The 23,988-nt window shown below is 42.6% G+C and overlaps 2 protein-coding genes across 5 annotated transcripts in view; one reads left to right on the forward strand and one right to left on the reverse strand.

Annotated features, from left to right (window-relative positions):
* Positions 1-21,039, forward strand: LOC106568889 (histone deacetylase complex subunit SAP130). 2 transcript variants are annotated; one of them, XM_045693969.2, is made up of 19 exons: positions 1-80; positions 4,498-4,625; positions 5,418-5,692; positions 5,789-5,956; positions 6,093-6,222; positions 6,417-6,660; positions 6,813-7,051; positions 7,969-8,073; positions 8,368-8,509; positions 8,773-8,891; positions 9,179-9,457; positions 9,722-9,896; positions 12,237-12,329; positions 12,498-12,847; positions 13,032-13,256; positions 13,398-13,523; positions 17,512-17,615; positions 17,981-18,094; positions 18,497-21,039. In XM_045693969.2, the coding sequence occupies exons 2-19, from the start codon at positions 4,517-4,519 to the stop codon at positions 18,653-18,655; spliced, it is 3,156 nt and encodes a 1,051-aa protein (XP_045549925.1). In that variant the 5' UTR covers positions 1-80; positions 4,498-4,516; the 3' UTR covers positions 18,656-21,039. The 2 variants fall into 2 exon arrangements, with proteins under 2 accessions (XP_045549925.1, XP_082816924.1); XM_082960798.1 differs by lacking the exon at positions 1-80 and adding an exon at positions 3,413-4,398.
* Positions 17,022-23,988, reverse strand: part of LOC106568891 (uncharacterized) — a 17,111-nt gene continuing 10,144 nt past the window's right edge. For all 3 annotated transcript variants that reach the window (XM_014139677.3, XM_045693970.2, XM_014139676.3), the window contains 2 exons: positions 22,308-23,944; positions 17,022-22,083 (listed from right to left, as the gene is read on the reverse strand). In XM_014139677.3, the coding sequence (XP_013995152.2) occupies positions 22,018-22,083; positions 22,308-23,944 (1,703 nt within the window). In that variant the 3' untranslated portion in view covers positions 17,022-22,017. The remainder of the gene's footprint in view (positions 22,084-22,307; positions 23,945-23,988) is intronic.

Consider the following 23,988-nt stretch of genomic DNA (forward strand, 5'->3'; position numbering starts at 1 on the left):
CGGAAGTTTTCAAATAGTGCTGCTTGTGTAACACGCGCGTAGTAGAAAGACGGATGGAGATTCCTGATCACACAAGCAAGGTATGTTCTTGTTGCAATTTCAATATAATCGTACTGTTTGTTAGTAACTACCGATCATCATTCCAGATGAATCTAACTAATAAAAAAATGTGATTTTCGTCGGTTCATTGACATAAATAATGCAGCAGTTAGCTAAGTAACCTTAGTTAGTGGGGGCGCGATTTCAATTAATAGCTAGCTAGCTATATTAGTAACTAGCAGCTGTGTACTAACCTAACGTAGTAGGCGAAAAAGAAACTGGCAGGGTAACTATAGCTAACTACGACTTCGGTCAAACACCCGCACACCTGTGTTGTTTCCTTGTTTTAAAGCAGCTAAACCGGAGATGTTAGTTCATCTGTCTTCAACTTGGTTAGGTAGAAACAGGTTTCATCGAAGTAACGTTAACCAACCAGTTAACTAGTAACAAGCAAGTCTCAGACCAGCCGACTAACTTAGTTAGATAGTTAGATGTAATGTCACCTACAGTCGCTTGCTAGCTATTGGTACTGCATTGAAGTTGTAGCAAGCTAATGTCAAGGACTCGGGAGTAGACAATGTTATCCTTGGCTCGGATCCAGTCCACTGCAGAGTGTTCATGGCCAAGCCTTGGCCCGACTCAAGTTAGCAGCTGTTTGTGGCTAGCAATGTTTACAACTTGCAGAATAATCATTGACAGTGTCATGTACGACAGGGTTCTAAATTTGGCCAGCGAATAATTTTATTTGACCCCATCAAGTTTTCTGAGTAAAACAAATGTCGTTGTTATTTGTTTATTGTTGGACATAAGACTGTATACACACCAGCAAATCGGCTCCAAGTGATTAACATTTTGGAAATCTGTTCCAAAGTATTCCCACGCATAATGGAGAGAGATACGTGAGAGTATACAAAAATAACTTCTGATATTATGTTTTAGTCATGTTTTATATATATTTTATTTTGTTTAAAAGTCATGTTTGTGCCCCTCCCCTTTTCGAGGGGCAAAAATCTACTTTATTTTTACCGCTTTTTCTTTTGTTGTTATGTGTATGTTTACACAAGTTTTACATACATGGCTTTTTTTTCTACTCTAGTAGTTACATAGCAAGAATAAAGTAATTTGATATACATTACATCTGGATAGTACTTATCAAAAGTCAAATCAAGTGTTATTTGTCAAATGCGCTGAATACAACAGATGTAGACCTTACAGTGAAATGCTTACTTACAAGCCCATAACCAACAATTCTGGTTTGAGAAAAATAAGTGTTAAGAAAGTATTCACAAAAATAAACAGAAGTTAAAAAAATAAAAAATAAAATAATGAAAGAGCAACAATAAAATAAGAGTAAAGAGGCTATGTACAGAGTCAATCTGCGGGGGCACAGGTTTGTTGAGGTTATATGTACAGTACCAGTCAAAAGTTTGGACACACCTATTCATTCAGGGGTTTTTCTTTATTTGTACTATTTTCTACAGTGTAGAGTAATAGTGAAGACATTGAAACTATGAAATAACACATATGGAGTCATGTAGTAAACAAAGTGTTAAACAAATGAAAATATATTTTACATTCTTCAAAGTAGCCACCCGTTGCCTAGATGACCGCTTAGCACACTCTTGGCATTCTCTCAACCAACTTCATCAGGTAGTCACCTGGAATGCATTTCAATTAACAGGGGTGCTTTGTTAGAAGTTAATTTGTTGAATTTCTTTCCTTAATGCGTTTGAAGCAATCAGTTGTGTTGTGACAAGGTAGAGGTGGTATACAGAAGATAGTCCTATTTGGTAAAAGACCAAAGTCCATATAATTGCAAGAACAGCTCAAATAAGCAAAGAGAAACGACAGTCCATCGTTACATTAAGACATGAAGGTCAGTAAATCCGGAAAATTTTAAGAACTTTGAAAGATTCTTCAAGTGCAGTCACAAAAACCATCAAGCGCTATGATGAAACTGGCTCTCATGAGGACCACCACAGGAAGGGAAGACCCAGAGTTACCTTTGCTGCAGAGGATAAGTTCATTAGAGTTAACTGCACCTCAGATTGCAGCCCAAAAAATGCTTCACAGAATTCAAGTAACAGACACATCTCAACATCAACTGTTCAGAGGAGAATTGCTACAAAGAAACCACTACTGGTTTGCGCTTAGTGGGACTACATTGTCCTGTTTTTCAACAGGACAATGACCCAAAACACACCTCCAGGCTGTGTAAGGGCTATTTGACCAAGGAAAGTGATGAAGTGGTGCATCAGATGACTTGGCCTCCACAATCACCCGACCTCAACCCAATTGAGATGGTTTGGGATGAGTTGGACCGCAGAGTGAAGGAAAAGCAGCCAACAAGTGCTCAGCATATGTGGGAACTCCTTCAAGACTGTTGGAAAAGCATTCCAGGTGAAGCTGGTTGAGAGAATGCCAAGAGTGTACAAAGCTGTCAAGGCAAAGGGTGGCTACTTTGAAGAATATAAAATAGATTTGGATTTGTTTAACACTTTTTTTTGGTTACTACATGATTCCATATGTGTTATTTCCTAGTTCTGATGTAGAAAATAGTAACCAGTCAAAAGTTTGGACACGCCTACTTATTCAAGGTTTCATTCTTTAAAAAAAAAAACGTATCTACATCAAAACTATGAAATAACATGTATATATTTTTTTGTGGGGGGGTAAAAAGGACCACAATAAAATAACTTAGGCTATGTGCGGGGGTACAGTGGGACTACATTGGAGACTTATATTTCCCTCACTAACTTTAAACATCAGCTATGAGAGCAGCTAACCGATCGCTGCAGCTGTACATAGCCCATCTGTAAATAGCCCATCCCAATCTACCTACCTCATCCCCATATTGTTTTTATTTACTTTTTTGCTCTTTTGCACACCGGTATTTCTACTTGCACATCATCAACTGCTCATCTATCACTCCAGTGTTAATTTGCTAAATTGTAATTACTTTGCCACTGTGGCCTATTTATTGCCTTACCACCTCACGCCATTTGCGTGACTGTACGCTTGTTTATTCCATGTGTAACTCTGTGTTGTTGTTTGTGTCGCACTGCTTTGCTTTATCTTGGCCAGGTCGCAGTTGTAAATGAGAACTTGTTCTCAACTAGCCTACCTGGTTAAATAAAGGTTAAATAAATAAGAAAACGGTTAGTCTAGGTAATTTCTACATGTAGGTAGGGGTAAAGATAATAAACAGCAAATAGCAGCAGTGTAAAAACAAAGGGGGGGTGTCAATGCAAATAGTCCGGGTGGCCATTTGATTAATGGTTCAGCAGTCTTGTGGCTTGTGGGTAAAATTTGTTAAGGAGCTCTGGTGCCGCTTGCCGTGCGGTAGCAGAGAGAACAGTCTATGACTTGGGTGACTGGAGTCTTTGACAATTATTTGGGCCTTCCTCTGACACCGCCTAGTACATAGGTCCTGGATGGCAGGAAGCTTGGCCCCGGTGATGTACTTGGCCGTACGCATTACCCTCTGTAGTGCAACTGGTCAGGATGCTCTCGATGGTGCAGCTGTAGAACTTTTTGAGGATATGGGGACCCATGCCAAATCTTTTCAGTCTCTTGAGGGGGAATAGGTGTTGTCGTGCCCTCTGCACAACTTTCTTGGTGTGTTTGGACCATGATAGTTTGTTGGTGATATGGACATCAAGGAACTTGAAACTCTCAACCTGCTCCACTACAGCCCTATCGATGTGAATGGGGGAGTGTTCGGTCCTCCTTTTCCTGTAGTCCACGATCATCTCCTTTTGTCTTGCTCACGTTGTTGTCCTGGCACACACTGCCAGGTCTCTGACCACCTCCCTATAGGCTGTCTCATCGTTGTCGGTGATCAGGCCTACCACCGTTGTCGTCAGCAATGCATCTTCTCCATTGTTTTTGATGATAGGCCTCTGGTAGGCCTAAGTTATGATCAAATAGCCGCCATAGCCTACTTGACCACTGTTAAAACTGTAACTTAAAGCGGGTACAGCCTCTGTGTTCACAGTAAACATGCGCCGGAAGTTTTACCAAATTTTAGCGATGTCCAAGTTTGCTCAGCGGTGCCCCCCAAAAAATGAGGGAACATTGGTGATAACTATTATAGAACATGAGCTTTTAAATCCACTCCTCAGCTGCTCTTAGTTCATCCCACCCTTCTCTGTAAACCGCCCTCTTATGATTTCAATGTGCCATATTTCTTTCAAATGTGCTATGATGTTTCACATAAATTCAAATATTTGTTTGGGCGTCTTGCAGCCAATTTACAGTTAACAAATTATTTGTAATTTTGTTCCGGCTCCATGACCATCCACTCAAGAAAAAAATCATCACGCGTCTGAATCAAGTTGATGATCCCCGATTTATACGGTTTGCAGAAAATACCTGCTTAGATGTTGGCAACATTCATCTGTGCAAACTTGTATCTACATACCTGTCAGGTTTAATATTGTTCTCTTCCTTGAATAGCTATCAAGTGTGTCAGAAGATGAGTTCTCAACAATATCCACGACCGGGAATACCTCCTGGTATGGGACAAAACCAGACTCCTGGAGGAAACACTGCATTGCTGTCTGGTGGTCAACCAAACACGGCAGGTAACATTATGGATCCTGCTAACCCACAGCAGAACTCCCTTTGCATCACAGCTTTCACAACTATTTGCAGTGGTCAGTCAGTGTATGAAATCATTGGTCAGTGGTGTTAACTACTGAAGTAAAAAATACTTCAAAGTATTTTATCCAGGCTTTATCTCATCCGGGCGTGATTGGGAGTCCCATTGGGCAGCGCACAATTGGTCCAGTGCTGTCCGGGTTTGGCTGGGGTAGGCAGTCATTGTAAATAAGAATTTGTTCTTAACTGACTTGCCTAATTAAATGCAGGTAAAAATAAATAAAAAATATATACACACACTACCGTTCAAAAGTTTTCAAAATGTCCTTGTTCTTGAAAGAAAAGCACATATTTTGTCCATTAAAATAACAGAAAATTGAACAGAAATACAGTGTAGACATTGTTAATGTTGTAAATGACTATTGTAGCTGGAAACGGCAGATTTTTCATGGAATATCTACATAGGCCCATTATCAGCAACCATCACCAGCCCTGGCTATCCGTAAATAAACAAAAACAAGAAAATGGTGCCTTCTAGTTTGCTTAATGTAAGGAATTTGAAATTATTTTTTACTTTTGATACTTAAGTATATTCAAAACCAAATACTTTTAGACTTTTACTCAAATAGTATTTTACAAGGTGTCTTTTACTTGAGTCATTTTCTATTAAGTTATCTTTACTTTTTACTCTTTACTCAAGTATGACAACTGGGTACTTTTCCCACCACTGCAAGTCTTCTTCATAAAAATAAGTACTCCAACTCTTTGTGCCACAGGAGGGGCAGACGATAGCAACCGTGACCCTCACCCGGACCACGGTCCTCGTGACCACCCCAACAGTGGTGGTGGAGCATCGACCTTCAGGGACGACAAGCAGGAGACAGTGGTGGTCCGGCCTTACCCCCAAGCTCAGGTCCACGGACCCCCCCAGGGTCACCCCACTCCAGCAGGTCACCTGTCCCTCCAGCAGGGCATGCCTGTCACAGTGTCAGCCCCTCCGCCACACATCCCCCAGGGCCTGCCTCTGGCCTTCACTGAAGGACCCATGAAGGTATGGATGTGGGAGCTCTGTCTGCTGCATTAGCCATATCTCCCTGTGTCTTGAGCTGACTCATCTACTTTATCTCGTCCTCTCTCATCTCTCCAGCCAGCTCTGAAGTCGCCCATGGCCGGTCGAGTGATCGCCCCAGCACCAGCCAACACCCAGGGCCACATCACCCTGCCACCTAAGGTGCCAAGCCACGTTACTGCAACCATGGAGAGCACCGTGCCTCAGACCGCCGGCATCCCTGTAGCAACTATCAGTGGCCAACAGGTAAGGACTGGTGTTTGTAGCTGTAATATACCCCAGCAATAATATAACCTATTGAGGTCTACCCAATGTGATGACATGATGAAAAATGTGGTTCCAAATCTATAATGCTTTGTGTCCATGGGCGTGGCGTTTCCAGGGCAACCCCAGTAACCTGCACCATCACCTGATGACGACCAACGTGCAGATCATCCGCAGCCATGCCCCGCCCCTGCAGCTCGGCTCCCCTGGAGCCCCCCAGCACACTTTCACCTCCCATCTACCCAGAGGTCAGTCCGTCCCCGAGACAGGATAGTAGCATAGCTAACGTTAACTTTTATCATTCTGAAAATAGTCAAGGTGCTTACCTTGATCCCCAAAAAAATCACCATAGTGGTTTGTTCCTATTTTAACCCACTGTAGGTCCTCAGCAGAACCATCCTAAGAACCGACATGGATAACTGTTGTTCATGTGTGTTTCCAGGAGCTGCTGCAGCAGCTGTGATGTCCAGTTCCAAAGGACCCACCGTACTGAGACCTGCTACAGGCCCCAGTGGTGGCACTGGCCCACCTACTGTCCAGCACATCATCCACCAGCCCATCCAGTCCCGCCCTGTAGTCACAACGTCCACGGCTGTGATGCCCACGGTGGTTGCCCCATTAACGGCCACCAGGCCTCAGTCCCCAGTGGTTAGCTCAGCCACGCACTCCGCAGAGATGGTTCATGGGTAAGGAAAATAAACACAGTATGACATGCTGAAAGCGTTAACCATTCTTTACCGTATTTTGTAAATGTATCTAGATAGTTAATTTTACTATTCCAGCTATTGCAAGTGTACGTAAAACCAATGTTAACTATCGCTTTGCTCTCTTCCCTCAGGCGTCCAGGACTAAATATCCACCCCCCTTCAGCCACTCTGAGCATCCAGCGTCAACCCCCATCTCGGGACAACCCCACACGCATCACCCTGCCCTCCCACCCTGCCATTGGGGGTCAGAAACCCCAGCTGCCCCACACCATGGCACAGAAGCCCATATTCAGCAATGTGACTCCTGTCGCTGCTGCAACTGTTGCCCCCATATTAGCCACCAATACTGCTCCATCGCCTAGCACTACAGGTGATGCAATTGTTGTGATAGAGATACACTACCGGTCAAAGTTTTCGAACATCTCCTCATTATTTATTTTTATTTTTACTATTATTCTACATTGTAGAATAATAGTGAAGACATCAAAACTATGAAATAACACATATGGAATCATGTAGTAACCAAAAAAGTGTTAAACAAATCAAAATATTTTTTATATTTGACATTCTTCAAAGTAGCCACCCAAATAACCTTGATGACAGCTTTGCACACTCTTGGCATTCTCTCAACCAGCTTCATCAGGTAGTCACCTGGAATGCATTTCAATTAACAGGTGTGCCTTATCAAAAGTTAATTTGTGGAATTTCTTTCCTTAATGTGTTTGAGGCAATCAGTTGTGTTGTGACAAGGTAGGGGGGTATACAGAATATAGCCCTATCTGGTAAAAGACCAAGTCCATATTATGGCAAGAACAGCTCAAATAAGCAAAGAGAAATGACAGTCCATCATTACTTTAAAACATGAAAGTCAGTCATTAGGGAAAATTTAAAGAACTTTGAAAGTTTCTTCAAGTGCAGTCACAAAACCATCAGGCTATGATGAAACTGGGTCTCATGAGGACCGCCACTGGAATGGAAGACCCAGTGTTGCCTCTGCTGCAGAGGAGTGTGCAAAGCTGTCATCAAGGCAAATGGTGACTATTTGTAGAGTCTCAAATATATTATGTTATTTCATAGTTTTGATGACTTCACTATTATTCTACAATTTAGAAAATAGTAAAAATAAAGAGAAACACTTGAATGAGTAGGTGTTCTAAAACTTTTGACCTGTAGTGTAGGTCTAACTTATCTCTTTTCATTCCTGCATCATAATGACACTATCAAGACTGACTGTTTCCTTTATTCTGCTTTAATGTTGTAATAACCACATTATCGTGCCTCACCCAGGCTCCGGACCCCACCCCCAAATGACCAACAGTAACATCGTCACCATGACGATGACTTCTCATTCCTCCCACGCCACAGCAGTCACCACGTCCAACATCCCCGTGGGTATGTTTCTCGGTCATTAATGTTGGAGTGCAAAGGCACCAAGCTGCTCTCTGGAGTAACCTACTCCACATTTCATGGTATGTTCACTTATCTAAGAAGTCATTGATGGGAGTAGAGTGGCTATTAAATACAGTGACACTTTCGGTTGTCAACGGTTGAATGCATTGCGCCAGATTCTGTCATGTTTTAGTTTGCTTTGAAGTTATAGAAGAAGTCTCTACAGGGCGATTGTATGTTGTAAAATGAACATTTCACCCAGCTGATTGTACACCATTCCACCTCCACCCTCTTCAGCTAAGGTGGTTCCCCAGCCGATAGCCCACACCTCGCCCAGGATCCAGCCGGAGTACCCCGGAGAGAGGGGAAACCTGATCCCCATCTCTGGTCACCGCTCCTCCCCCAACCCCATCACCATGGAGCCCCGCAATGACAACAGGTTAGAGACGAGGGCTGATTTGATTCATTTTTATTTTGGGTTGACGACAATACATTCATCAACAAGATGATTATTTGATCCAGAGGATAGGGCATTAAAACACTTATTTCCAATGTGGTCCTCATTGTTCCTGGGCTACAGTAGTGTAAAATGACAGCACCTCCTTATTTCTGTTGTACTTGGAGTAAATTCCTGGTTGTTAGTTGAACGTTTTCGATATGGTTGTTTTATTTCATTCATTTGATATGCATGTTCCCCCACAGGCAATCGGTGCCAGTGCAGTTCCAGTACTTCCTGCCTACCTACCCTTCCTCACCGTTCCCCCTGACACACACCTACACCCCAATCACCAGCTCTGTGTCCACCATCCGACAGTACCCAGGTACAATTCACCTCTCCTTAACAAAATGCTACATCTGGCTCTTTTGTGACTCTCAACCAGTCAGATAATACTCTTGTCATTTTCACAGAGCCAGATTGTTAACTTCTGAGCACTCCCTTTAATAAAGATTATTGATCATTTTGTTAATAAATTACATTTTTAATTAGTTCTGACTTTCTAAACCATGTTCAACATAATAATACACTAGTGTAATCTACATCTATAATACCAGATATATATCGCTCATTCTGTGTGTCAAATCCAAACCCAACCCGTCGACCCTACAGTAACCCCTCAGGCCCCCAGCGGCACTGCCATGCAGACCCAGACGAGTGTGGGCGTGGCGTCGGCGGTGCACCTCAACCCCATGCAGCTGATGACGGTGGACCGCATCGCTCAGATCAACACGCAGAACATCCAGCCCGCCGGCATGGCCACGCAGGGCATCCAGCCAACCACCATCAGCGCCCAGGGCTTGCACGCCGCCACCGGTCAGATCACCGCACAAAACATCCAACCGGCGCCCATCAACCCACAACAGCCAGCCAATGAGAACAAGACCTCAAGTGAGTTGGTGAACGAAGCAGTTCTAGTGTCGTTGAAAGTTTAAATGAGTTTGTGTCAGGTCTGAAATATATTATGAATAGAATCATTCTACGCATTTTCTCCAGTCAAGTATTTTCACCCCTATATTCATCTGTTTGGTTACATTTAATTTAACGTTATTTATTGGAGATAGGAAAAAAAGTATTACTGTGATTCATGACAGCTATTCTTTTCAGACAACTATTCAAAACAACTTTTCTAACAACGTTGCTCTGTCTTCTCAGTTGTGTTAGCAGACGGCACCACTCTGGTAACCAATCCCATTGGCCAGACGTTCGGCAGCAGCCAGCCGCCCACCTCTGTGGGTCAGACACACCCCCAAAACACTGGGCCTGGTGCCCCCACCCTGGTGTCCTCTCCCCGACCTAGCATCCTACGTAAGAAGCCTGCCAACGAGGGGTGAGTTTAGAAAACCCCTCACGGTTTTCCTTTCCTTACTAGAGCAGTCGTGGTCACCAACTCTTGTCATGAGTAGGGCTGTTACCGTGACAGTATTACCGCCACACCGGCGGTCACGAGTCATGAAGGCAGTCAAATTCCACGTGACCATTTAGTCACGGTAACTAGGCTTCTCCAAGCACTGATGCTGCTGATGGTCATTAGTAGCCTACCAAACTTGCTAACTGCCTGGTACTCAGCACTCTATTGTCCCTCTAATCACTCTGACATCAATGCAAATGTATTTGAAAATTTAATCAAACACTTCATGAGAGCCCATGAGCTCATGTTGCACAACATTTCTATTGGCTATGCAATTGCGTGAGAAAACCGAGTGATGGCCTCTATTAAAAAGAGGAGGATCCCATCAGCTTTCTATAGGCTAGGCCTACTATATTTATTTCTCAACTTTCCTAATATTAAGCACATTGCTTGTCTTTACAACAGGAGTATAGCCTACCTGGCTGGCATGAAAAAGAAACACAGGAAAAGCGTAATTCGCTATTTAAGTGCATAGATGACATGTATTTTTTTCCCCTGCTGCCCCTGTTTCGTTACAGGTGCATGATAATGCCCCATTCTAAGTCAAAACAAATTTTACACATATATTTTCTATGTAAAGACAAGATTAAATCAAGAATAGTCGGATGGGTGACAATATTAGCTTATCATTGTAAATGATGCCCAGCTTAAGTAGTTTTTTGTTTTTACTTGTTCGAATCATAGTCACACACCTCATGTAGCCTAGCCCATAGGCCTATATGTTTTAATAAGGTTTGTATCACAACTAAAGTGCCAAATAACTAAGCACATTTAAAATTAAGCACATTAATCCGTTTTACAAGGGGTGTAGCGCTTAACTGGCATACACATAAGCTGCACGTGAGTTTCAAGTTTGGGGAAGAAAGTTTTCACCATAAAAATGCACCTTTTTATAATAAAAGCATTACATGCATAATCGCATTTGTGGTCAGTTTTGATAATGGTGTTTTCCCTAATGGAACATTTGCACTTATAGCCTATTGCAGTGTGCACATTGTTGTGCTTATAATGTGAAGAAATAGCCTAATAGTTTATAAAAATGTTCTGATCTGCCTCATTGCGTAAAGTTTTTTTGATGCTAGTGGTTGTATTAATTTGGGATCTATCGCATCCCACAACTCTCCCAGGTTGTTTGGAATGTTTATTTCTCGCACAGAATATAATAGGTCAACTTGTATGCTATGGGGGATAGTAGATTGACATAGGCTAGTGATTTTGCTGTTCGTTAAGCCTAATCATAAGTAAATATCTTCCATATGCACCTCGGAAGTGGATAAGGACGGGCGCAGTTGCGTCCCCGATGTGTCTGTCTTCACTTGTAGCCTGTGAGAAAGACCTGATCAGGTGATGACAAGTCGTGTGAGTGAGTAGTGCTTCGGAGCAGACAGCACTCAGGGAGAAGGGCTGCAAAGGACATGGATTTTTTTATAGTACATTATGGCCACACAAAGCGGATGCCATCGGGAAATTCAAGGCATTATCAAGGGCTTGTCAAATTGTGAATGAGAGACTGATGAAGTGTGTACATCCTGCACACAAAAAAACAAAGCAGAGCTCATGCCTTTTCATACAACTTCTTTCAAATCATCATTAGAGTCTCATCTTGCTGCCTTACAATGTATTAAAAATCATAACATATAGCCCAACGTTTGTTGAACAACTAAAGTTACATGAATAACTCATTAAGCATTTGGAATACCTATTTCTTTGTTAACCAATCAACACAGAATAGCCGCATGTGCGCACTCCCTCAAATCGTTTGGAGATTTGTTCAATATATTCTTCATACTATAAAATAATGCCACGGAATTCTAAGCAAATCTTGTCTGCTAAGTGAACGGGTGTAGCCCACAGCCATATGGCATAGCCAGATCAGGACCTAACATAAGGACATCTGAGTATGCGATTCTGTTCTTCTGAAATAGGCTACATTTTCTTCATATCATGTTTCTTTAGACATGTTTAAAATGAATAATGGATTTATTGTGAAGGTGTAGGCTATATTACATGGATTAGACTTTTTAAAATGTAGATGTTCCAAAGGTCTGCATCAGTGGCTTGTAGGCTATATGTGGAAGCCACGAGATGCTAAATGTGTTTGTTAATTACCAGTCAATTACCGTGAGATTGACAGTTATTTGCTTGACAATCACCGGCTGACAATTTCGTGACCACCACAGCCCTAGTCATGAGCAGCTACAGTTTGAGTAGGCTTTTCTTCTATCCCAACACTAACATGTGTCTGTTTTCCCTATAAAGGTCTGCAGTGAGGAAGAACCTGATCCCAGAGGCCAACAGCCCCAGGATAGACGGAGGAATCAGGCATGCATCAGGGTTTCCACGCCCAGTAGGGTAAGACGTTGCACTGCACATTGTTAGTAGGCCCTGATCAAAGACTATGCTGTGTACACACGCTAGAATCCTCTGGTCAACCGCATACTCCTGTATTAATAATATCTTGTAGTTGAAAATGTACTTAAAATGATTAGGTGGTTGATGATCTTTTCTCTGTCCTCCCAGTGTGAAACACAAGCCTGATCTCCACGTGTCCCTGGCTCCCCCAGTGATGTCATCATCCATGGAGGCTCTGCCCAGCCATCAGACCAATGAACACCCGCAGCATCCCGGAGCCCCGCCCCACCAGCAACCCTCTCAGCCAATCCAGACGCTCCTCTCAGTGTCAGCACCCCCACACTCACAGCCTGGCCCCGCCCTGTCCGCCATCACTCCACCAATCTTGTCTATGGCCAACGTGGTTGTTCCGCCTACCCAGTCAGCGGCAAGTAGCACGGCAGCATGTGGAATAAGCTCCACCCTCCCTGAGATCAAGATAAAGCAGGAGGTGGAGGCCATGGATACCTCCAAACCAGGTACATTTGAATGGAAAAATGTATTGTCCTATTGCTGATTTTATACTGCCATCCCATGTTATGAAAATGTATAACACTCCAAAATATACCGTAACCCTAAAGATCTTTATTTATTAAAGACACTTTGTGAATATGGGCCCTGAGCTATTGATCTCCTGGTTCTTCCTCTCTCTCCTCCCTCCAGGTCCCCCCATGCCCCATGGTGGTGCCCCATTGTTGCCCATGATGCCCAGTGGGGATGTGACCCCCGGGGCCTCACCCAGGAAGAAGCCCCGGAAGCAGCAGCATGTCATCTCCACGGAAGAGAGCGAGATGATGGAGACCAACAGCACGGACGAGGAGAAGGTCCTGGCCAGACCCCTCAGCATGAGGGCCGAGAAACGCAAGTCGCCCCTCAAGGAGTACATAGGTAGGAGAAAGTAGATACTCAACCTCTTTATTCATGATTCACTTGTCCAGGTTAAGGGTTGGTTTGCTGCAGTTACGTTAGGCTAATTTCTCTATATTTGACCTTGTGTAAGTGACCACTGTACGTTTCTCTTCCCTGCAGATGAGGAAGGGGTGCGTTATGTCCCCACCCGTGCTCGCCCCCCGGTCACCCTCCTCCGCCACTACAGGAACCCCTGGAAGGCTGCCTATCACCACTTCCAGAGATACAGTGACATCCGGGTCAAAGGTCAGACCAATGTCTTTATTATTGGTAGCATTCAATCATAACTGTATTTATAATGGATTTTCATACATTCTGGGTTCTAAGAGCTTGCTGTGGGACTGAAATGCACTTAATGGGACTAAAATGCGACAGGTAGCCTAGCGGTTAGAGCAATGGGCCCATAACCAAAAGGTCGCTAGTTCAAATCCCCAAGCCAACGAGGTGAGAAATCTGTCGATGTGCCCTTGAGCAAGGCACTTAACCACAGGAGGCTGCTGAGGGGAGAATGGCTCATAATAATGTCCAGAATGGAAACCATGTGTTTGATACCATTCCGCTCCAGTAATTTCCACGAGCCCGTTCTCCCCAATTAAGATGCCACCAACTTCCTGTGCACTTAACCCTAATTTCTCCATGGTCGCTGTTCATAATGGCAGATCCTGGCTGTGAACACACACTCCGAGGGTGTGTGAACATTTCCAATTCACAAATGCGTATTAATACACACTTGTACATGTGTGAAATAGGACAAATATAAGCACCAACCAAATTACCCACAACAGATATGTTAAACTGGCTAAAGAAGTGGCTGATTTCATTATCACACCTCTTGCCCACATTTTTTATGTATAATTTGCAAAGACCATTGTGCCCGATGAACTGAAAATGGCCAAAATTGTTTCCGATTCATAAAGCTGATCCAGCGAACTTGAGAAATTACAGACAATCTGAATTTCGCCAGCTATCAATTTTTTGTTGTTGAGGCTTTCATATAACAGATAAATAAAATATCTTAACATTGAAAAGTCTGTTATGCAAACATCAGTACGGCTTCAGAAAATCTCACTATTTAATTGACGAAATGCATAAAGCAAATGATCGCAAAGATTATACATTAGGTATCTTGCTGAAAACTAGGATTGGGCATTTGAAATTATTTCTTTATTCAAATTTTTTTTTTTCTCTCGGATATCCGAAAAATACATGTGCTTTAAAGAAAAAAAAAAAAAAACATTTTTGGAGACTTGCTTGCGTGACTCGGGAGAGTGCTGAGGCACGTTCAGTTCGCTTGAACGTTTGCTACATCTCGAAAGGTTTGTGTTGAATGGCAAGTTTCCCCCAAACATTCTTGTATGTTCTTGAATAAACTTTATGGTATGTTTTCTCCTTTTTGGTGGATGTGGCGAGGTATGTCTTGAAGCAATGAGTGACTTAAAGGGCAGTGACCATGTTGACAGGGTTCCCCAACCCCTCCTCGTTTTTCAACTGGTTGTTCAGTACAGCACCGTTTCCATTCCATTAAATGTTCCAGAATGTTAAAATGTGGGAGGGAGAGACTACACCAACTCGCGCTAGTTAGACAACATTTGTTGCTGCCATAGGTTATCTATCATACCATCTGTTTGTGCCTGACTTGACTGAATCAAATTGGTAGAAAGAAGCTAGCTAGCTAAAGTAGCCAGCTAAATTAGCCAACTAGCTAACTAAAGTAGCAAGGCTAATTGAGGCTATTTTGCTGCGCTCCCTGTACTTGTCAACAACAACTCCATTCATATTAAACAACTCCCTACCTGTTGGCTGATCATACTCATTTAGCCAACTCGTAATTTTAATTTTAATTCCATTTTGTATTGATTTAGAAATCGGCCACTCACTTGCTACGCTGTAGTGCCGCTGTGATTGACCGACAATAACAACAAGCTACACATGTGAAACGGGTGTGTAGGCTACCGGTGTCTATTTATTATGGGGCACACTCATGACTGTCACTGTTTTTATTTATATTTTGAATGTAGTGGTCTAGCAATGGCACACAGATCATTCTATTTAAAAAAATATATATGTTTAAGATTAATACTTTCCCAAGTAATGGAATAGTAACGTCCGTTCGAATAACTGCACCCATCCCTAATCATAATATTTTATTACAAAAACTTAAAACTAGGGAGTGAATGAACAATCAAGCAATATGTGATTTTCAAAGAAATGGAGATTAATTGTGGTGTGCCGCAGAGATCAACACTTGGACCCGTATTATTTTATCTATATAAATGATCAGCCCAAAGCACCCAAAGTGCTCTCCCAAATATTGTTTGCTTATCATATGTGTGTTTTACTCTCACAGAAATCTCAATTACCTTATTAATGTTGTTAATGATGAACTGTGTAATATCTCAGTGGCTTAAAATCAACAAATTGTCACTGACTCTAACAAAAAACTAAAACAAATATGATTTAGTCCAAAGAACAGAAAATACAGACTATATAGAGGACCACAGTATGAGTCATAATGCCCATAAAACAGAAATTGTTCCAATCGTTTTCCACCATAAATTTTTCCCATAGGGGATTTTAGAAACACTTAAAATAAGGGCTGTGTTTCATGTAGGCTTACCCCACGTCCACTGTGGGGCTCTATAGGGGTCCATATTGATAATATACCTGTTGATCAAGCCTGTACAACCCTCTTTCTTGGTGTTTTGATTGATGATGAATTGTCATGGAAAAACACTAGTAGCCTTGTGGTTAGAGCATTGGGCCAGTAACCTAAAGGTTGCTGGATCGAATCCCCGAGTTGACAATGTAAAAATCTGTCGTTCTGCCCCTGAACAAGGCAGTTAACCCACTGTTCGCCAGTAGGCCGTCATTGTAAATAATAATTTGTTGTTAACTGACTTGTCTAGTTAAATAAAGGATCAATTTACATTAAATAAAAATCACACATAAAGACTATAACCTCTAAGATCAGAAAAAATACGAGGATACTTGGCAAAATGCGGTATGTCATAAACCGGAGCACTGCTCTGTCTACACAATGATCTTCCTATTCAGCAGTGACTGTAACATTACATGGACCAGCACACACCATACCAAACTACTATCAATCTATCGCCTGCAGAAACACTCGTTATAAATCATATCTGCTGGTTTTCGAGACCTTTCATCACCACTTTTCAAACTACTAGGACAGAATGTTTATTGAAGGAATTCTCTTCAAGTTGCTCAATTTGTTTACGGCTCTTTTAAGTCACGTATTCCCCGCTTTCTTCAAATACGATTACACTGCCACGTGAATTCCATAACTACTAACAAGAAACAGACAACTGCTGGTCACCCACATTCAAGAACAACTAATTCTGAATGACCTACAGAGGCCCTATGATCTGGAACTCGCTCACGGCTGAATATGCCAAGCAATCCCTGTCATTGTACTGAAGACATTTTTTGAGGCACCTACTGTCCATCACAGCTCTACACCCTAGTAGTTGGACTTTCTGCTTAGATTTTATTTTATTTATGACCACTGGGGGGGGGGGTTTCCCCCTCCTGCACATCGTTTTTTTTTTACTGTGTTTAAACTGTCGTTCTATTTTGCAAATAAATTAACTAAAAACTACATTTATATTATAAAATGTTATTTTCGAGAGACTGAAATTCACTTTTTGGTGGGACTGAAATTGTATTATTATGGGTCTGAAATGCGCTTATTGTGGACTGAAATGGCAGTGATGCTCTGGAGGCTTTTTGATGTTGATTTGTTTATTCATTGTTTTGTTTGGACAACTAAATTACACCACAATTATTACAACATCACACAAGGTTATTATTCTCACCAGATGTTAAGATGCATACATAGGAAAACATTTAGAAATCACACACACACACACATACACACATCAAGAGGACAACTTTTTCTTGTGCTATGTGCACTGTGAATCCAAACTGGAAGGTGTAGTATGCTATGAAAGCGAGTGTCATTTGTTGGCTTTACGTTTTTGGAGACATCACAAAATGCTAATCAGGGAAATGCTATTTACCTTGCTAGCAAATGACCAGTCACTTTCATAGCACACATATTACATGACTAGGGCCTAGAGTTTATCCCTGCCATGTAATTTGACCAGGAAAAACTCCTGACCCTAGTTATAGTTAAATAGCTTAATGATGTGTGTTTGTTGAAGGTATTACTGTATTATAATATGGCTTTAATGGTGCGTTGTCATGGTTTCAGAGGAGAAGAAGGGCACCCTGCAGGACGTAGCCAATCAGAAAGGGGTGGTGTGCAGAGCGCAGGGCTGGAAGATGCACCTGTGTGCTGCACAGCTCATGCAGCTGGTGAGAGAAACACTACTTCCCTTTTACAATGATCTTTGTATAGAGAGTACAGTTACTCAGTGCAGTCAACATTTTAAGCACTATGAAAAGACAACTCAAGAGTTATGAAGTTGGAGGTGGAGCGAAAAGGGATGACACTTGAAAATTGTACCCGTGTGGATCTCCTGGTCTCGCGTCAGAGAGAGCGACGACCGTCTGCACTGAAAGTGCTTCATGGTAATGCATCACGTTATGACGTAGCTGTCGGAAGACAATGAAGTGGGTCTAAAACTAGATCTTCATAGAACAAGAGACTTGTCCTTCTGAATAAGTCAGTTGTGATGTTGTAGTGTTGGTCTTTATACGTCTCTCCTCTCTATCGCTAGACTAATCTGGAGCATGACGTGTACAGCCGCCTCACTACCCTCCAAGAGGGTCTGATCCCAAAGAAGAAGGCCGGGTCGGATGATGACCTGCACCGTATCAATGAGCTCATACAGGTCAGAGGTCAAACACGCGACAACACAGCTTTTACAAATAAATCCATGCACGTCTGCTGCTCATGGGTAGGAACAGAGTTTTCTCAGACCACGTGACCTAACCAGGAAAGACTAGGCCCTAGTTATTGCCTACAAACCCCATATGTTTTCTCATCACTCATCACTATCTGACTGACCACAAGTTTACAATATCTAAGAACTCGCTATTCCCATAAACACTACTGCTACACACTATTATAACCAGGCATGCCGCCATGTATCAGTATTTGGTCTGGTTTTGATCAATTCCGCAGGCAGCTTTATACCATTTCTGAGGACTCAAGGGAAATTCTACCTGGGCCTAGTCTTTGTTATGAATGTCAGTCAGCCATTTTGAATTGTCTCTCCCTCCCCTTTCCCCAGGGTAACATGCAGCGCTGTAAGCTGGTGATGGACCAGATCACTGAGGCTAGAGACACCATGATGAAGGTGCTGGACCACAAGGAGAAAGTCATGAAGCTAATCAACAAGAACGGTGGAGCCAAGAAAGTCAACAAGCTGAAGCGCAAGGACAAAGTCTAGAACAGAGGTGGGACAACCAAGCCTAGGCTAACCCCCTGTACCTTTCTCTTTTTGAGGACCGCACTAGTCTACACCCCTCACTGATCTGACCATGATTTGACCATGGACAACTGGCAGATTGTGGCAGTATGGTGTCTGGGGTTACTTGTTAGCTGTGCGTGACCGTCCAACCACTCTTGACCTAGAACTGTGACCTAGAACTGAGACCCAAGTGGTCGGCAGAAGGAACAGATACAGTTCCACTATGTCCAAGTGGGGAGCTTGTCAACGGACAGGAATGTACAAGTATTAAGACTGCTTCAGGAAGTTGGTTTGTCCTCAGTTGTTGATTGGATGGCGGGTAGAATTATTATGATTTGATTGGTTGAATGATGGTCTAGAGGGGATGCACTATGTTGAATTAATACCCTTGAACATTGTGTGGTGTAAAGCATTGATATGGGTCGTTGAACTATCATCAAGTACTTATTACGTAATAAATGTGTAAATCTGTACAATGTATTTATCCTTACTTCACTCTGGTAATGGGATCAAATCAGAAGTGTGCTACCAAGTGCAGTCATTGGAAATGTCACTCTACGGTCCAAATGAAGAGTTTTGTGTATCACAGTATTCCACAGCTCTTGGGACAAATATATATATATATATGTCAAATACATTGTCATGTGCTTGTTTTAGCTTTGAGTTAGCCGCCTGGCAAACTGAATCAAGTACAGCTTACGTATTTGACCCCAGGTTCAACGTAGTATTCTCTAAGTAAAGATTGTAAAAGAAAGTGCAACTGTCATCTCTTCTATGCCTTTCACTCTATTTGGGACAAAATATTTAAGGGATGCCTTCTACTGCTATCAGTAGCTGAGTGTACAATGTCTGTAAACCTATAGGGACAATGTACTTTAGGGGGCTTTAGCTTGGAATGTTGTACAAGTATTGTTCTTGGTTTGTGGGCAAAGGGAAAGACACTAAAACTGCAACAGTGTTATTCATGGCAGTCTGACATTTCAAATGAAGACATGACTAGCATTTTGATGCATCTCCTAATCAATCATACAGTATCAGACCGGAAGAGGCGAAGCGAGAGGTTTTACTCCGCCCAATATCTGTCCGCGAAAATAAGCCCACAAAGTGAGGAATTTTTGTATGGAGGTCAATGAGTGTCGAATTTGGTCAACAAAAAATGTAACTAATTAGCTACGTGAGGCTTATTTGATTGAATATACGTTTTGCGATGATAAGGTTCTTACGAATGCACTCACGTAAGTGGATTCTCGTGACATTACGGCAACTTCGGAAAATATTAATAAATAGCTTTTATATCAGAGTTGTGCCTGCTGTTATAGAGAGAGATGTAGTACTTATCATGGGTATCACATGTTTTAGCATGGACATTGCAATTGAGGGCTTCCACCATTTTAAAGTAGTCAACTGGGTGGGGATTTCTGAGTTGGGAGCAATCAACTAATGAAGAAAATGTACTACCTTAAAAATGGAGATGTAACCCTGATGCTATAATGGCACAGATACAAAGATGAGTCCTCCATCTCTATAGCCTGTTGTTCAAACACGCATCTGTCCTCATTGGCTAGAATAGTCCCACCTGCGCCTCGTTCTGCCTGCCTTCCATCTTTTGAGAACATTTATTTCCATTAGAGCGGTTACTCCATGAGTCTACAGTAGATAAAAGTTGAATAAGGATAGATCTGTTGTCCTCAGTCGCTACATGTCTATTGTCTATTAATGTTCTAATTCTAAGTAAGCATGCAAAATATTGCTAGACAGTCAATGAGGAGTGTCTCGTTATAGAGTTATTTGCTGAAGAACACAAGTTCTTTTAAATGTAAATGGACATGTTTTTTTTTTTTTAAACCAATATGAACTGTGAATATACAAGTATACCCACTCATCAAAAGTGACGCTATTATTTGACGCCTTTGGTGTATGGTAGTTGATTACATCAATACAAGGTCATCTGTAGCTTCTGAACAACCTTCAGTGGCAGGAAGGTTCTTTTGTGCTTTTTGTATGCCATATCTTGTTGATTCTGTATAGTATCAACTATGTTTTGATAGGATATGGATTAAGAACTGTATGAAACAAGGTGAAATTGTGCGTCCATAGGCTTATATTGTGCATATGCACACAATGTACAGTATCTATACATTCTTTAATGTTGTATGTGTAAAAATAAGTAGATTTTGTTGATTATATGGCCTTTTTTTTTTTTTTTTTGACCAAGCAGGTTTGCTAGTGTATTTTTCATTTATTTTACTATGCGTTGTAGTTTGTGGTGAATGTGTATTACATGCAGTTGGGTCTAGATTATTACATTCTGTTTGTTTGTTTTGCCATTCCCCATCACTGCAATAAAGACACTTTGTACTAAGCATGTGGCGTGTTATATTGGCAGTACCAGTACGCAAAAATGGGACTTCATTTTGTAACGCTATGGATATTTGCACACTGGATGAACGGTTAATTTACAGTAGTATGTGTGAAAGATTAGCCACTCCCTCACGTTGTAATCCCATAAATTGATCTATGTATTACTGGCCCAGGGGGTCTGAGAAAGTACATACCGATGTATATACGTATAGTTGTTGAAGGTTTGGCTCGCGCCATGTCACATTGGTAGTTAGAATATAATATAGTCAACCAGGAGAGGGCAAATCTGCTCGTGGAAGGTCCAAGGGGTGTTAAACTGCTATGTAACAATTTGTATTGGCCACAGTTGGCTTTACTTATTAATTATCAGTTGACTAATACAATTGAACAAACAACTGCTCAGACCCTGCATTCTACCAACCTGGTTTTCTCACCTCCCTCAAAAGTAATCAGTTGTATCTGCAGACAGCTCAACTCCAAACTATTCACTCCATCCTTTTCCCTATCCCTTGGCACCTCATATACTGTATATCGGATAAAGGATGGATGGTTGAAGAGTTTCAAGATAAACAGGATAATAAATCCTTTTGTTTTCATGCAATTCAAACTCGAGGTCTTAGGGATGTGGAATTGTATGTTCTCACCTCCGAGAACCTACTGCATCTGGACCCAGATTCAATACTGTATTGCAACTTTAGCAGGGTGTAGAACAAACCAAGGCCGTGTAACTGCAAAGCAACCATCAGCAATTAATAACTCAAATTAGAATCATCAAATTATGATTTTCAATTAACATATCAATCACATTAAAATCAATGCAATGTTGCAACCCTTGACTAGGGGTCAAGGTGAATCATGCCAGCTTGGAGAAAAGAGACTCTCATTCCTGCCTTCGCTTCATATCCTTCCATCTATTTCCCCATTGTTGTACTGTACTGCAGAGTCATGGCCACGCTGGTGACTTCCTTCTAGGGAATGGTTCATTTGTCCAGGCTGTGTGTGCGGGGGTTGACTGGGCCAAAGGACAAGGATTCCCTGGAGTTGGTCTGTGAGGCAAGAATACAAATGATAAAGTTACTGTCACTGGATCATAAACAGTAAAATATTCACAGATGCACACACTAACACACACACACATACCCATGCTTGTACACAAACCCACAGGTACACACACCCTCTTACAGTACACCACACACACAACTATACATTAAACACACACATGCAGAACACACATGTCCACAGAGTGTCAAACAACAGAAGAGCCACTGACCTTAACAGTCGTCCAGTCAGAAACGGTGTCTACAGACTCTGAGTGGGCGGTGTCTCTCACTCTGAATTGAAAGTTGTCTGGACCAGCGGTGTTTCCCGGTCTAGGCTCACAGGGGTAGAGGTCAGTGGCGACTTCAGGGTTATCACTATAACTACTGCTTCCAAACACAAGGTCCAGGTCCAGTAGGTTGCTTCCAGCTGCCATAGTTGGTACTGTTCCTAATGGGTCAGACGCTGTAGGATTGTTACAGTCTGACTCAGCAACACTGTTGGCTCTGCTGAGTTCCAGACCAAGGAGATCCATTGTTGCAGTATTACTGGGTTCTGAACTATAGGGGTCCATTGAAACTGCGTTACTGAAATCAAAGCTAAAGGAGTCCCTTTTGTTTGTGTTATTGTTGTCTTCAAGGTTTGTATCATCGCCGCTGTGTAAGTCGACGATAGCTTGGTTGTCAGTCTCAAAACTTAAGAGTTTGAAACCATAGGGGTCAAATGTGTCTCGGTCGGTGGCATGAGATGTATGTCCAAACTCGTAAGGGTCGAACACATCTTGGTTCTCAGATTGAGCAGTAGGCTCAAATTCGTAAGGATCAAATGAGGCTTGGTTGTCAGCTTCTTCATCGCTGAGTTCAGTGTCAAAAGGATCTAGGATCTCTTCGCTGTGGTGTTCGGGGCTGAGTTTAAATCCATAGTTGTACGAAGTTTGACTACTGGGCTCGTAGTTGGGCTCGTAGTTCAGCTCATAACTGTTGTTGCCGAAGCTGAATTTACTGTTGTGTTCAGCTGAGCTGGTAAGAGGGTCCATCCCGATAGCACTGTCCAGCTCTGAATCAGCAGAGCGGTTGGAAGAACCTGGATCACAGCCTTCAGCTTTGGGAGTGTCTGGCTCTTCTACAAGGTCAGCCGACGCTCCCCCTTTGAGGCGTCTAGGTGGACGGACCGGGCGTGTTGGTACAGGAGGGCTGGGTTCAGGAAAGTCGCATCCACCTGTTCCGGCAGGTTCTGAGTCACAAGCCTGAATCCCAACAGGGTAGCTGGGTTCCACGGAGTCGTACCCAGGTGGCATCAGGTCAAAGTCAACTGGTATAGATCCAAGAGTGATGTCAATCTCTTCTATGTCCGAAGGAGGGGATACTGCGTTGATATCAAACTCGTATCCATTGGGGTCGGATTCGGTGGAGAAGTTGGGTCCAGCAGCCCAGGTGTTGGCCCTGGATGCTTGACTGAAGGGTCCGCGCCCAGAAGCTACGCCGGGTTCATCTGGGTCATCTAATTCAGTTTCCAAGGAACAAGTTTGAGCTGCGTAGATGGGCTTGAAACCCAAGCGTTCGGTCACGATCAAGGTTTGGGGCTCAACGAAGGAGAGTTCAATAGCATCCGTGTGAACAGTGTCCAGATCCTCCCTGCTGTAACTGATTTCTATGTCACTGGATTCGTCCTCGTCGGGGAACTCGGACTCGAAGCACTGGGTGCCGGTGGAGGCTTTGTTCTCAGCGCAGGAGAGGCTGTTGTCTGTCTCGTCGTTAGATCCAGGTTCCAGGCGGGTGTCCGGATCAGTGGAGGGATAGGGCTCCTCTGACCCCTCTGGAAAGAGGATGTCTGCAGCGAAGGGGTCCGTGCCTTTGAACGGGTCATCATCTACGATAAAGGATCAGTCGCAAACAGAATTAGAGGCCTGGATA

Source organism: Salmo salar, chromosome 14, assembly GCF_965601325.2.
Source record: "Salmo salar chromosome 14, fSalSal1, whole genome shotgun sequence".
NCBI lineage: Eukaryota > Metazoa > Chordata > Actinopteri > Salmoniformes > Salmonidae > Salmo > Salmo salar.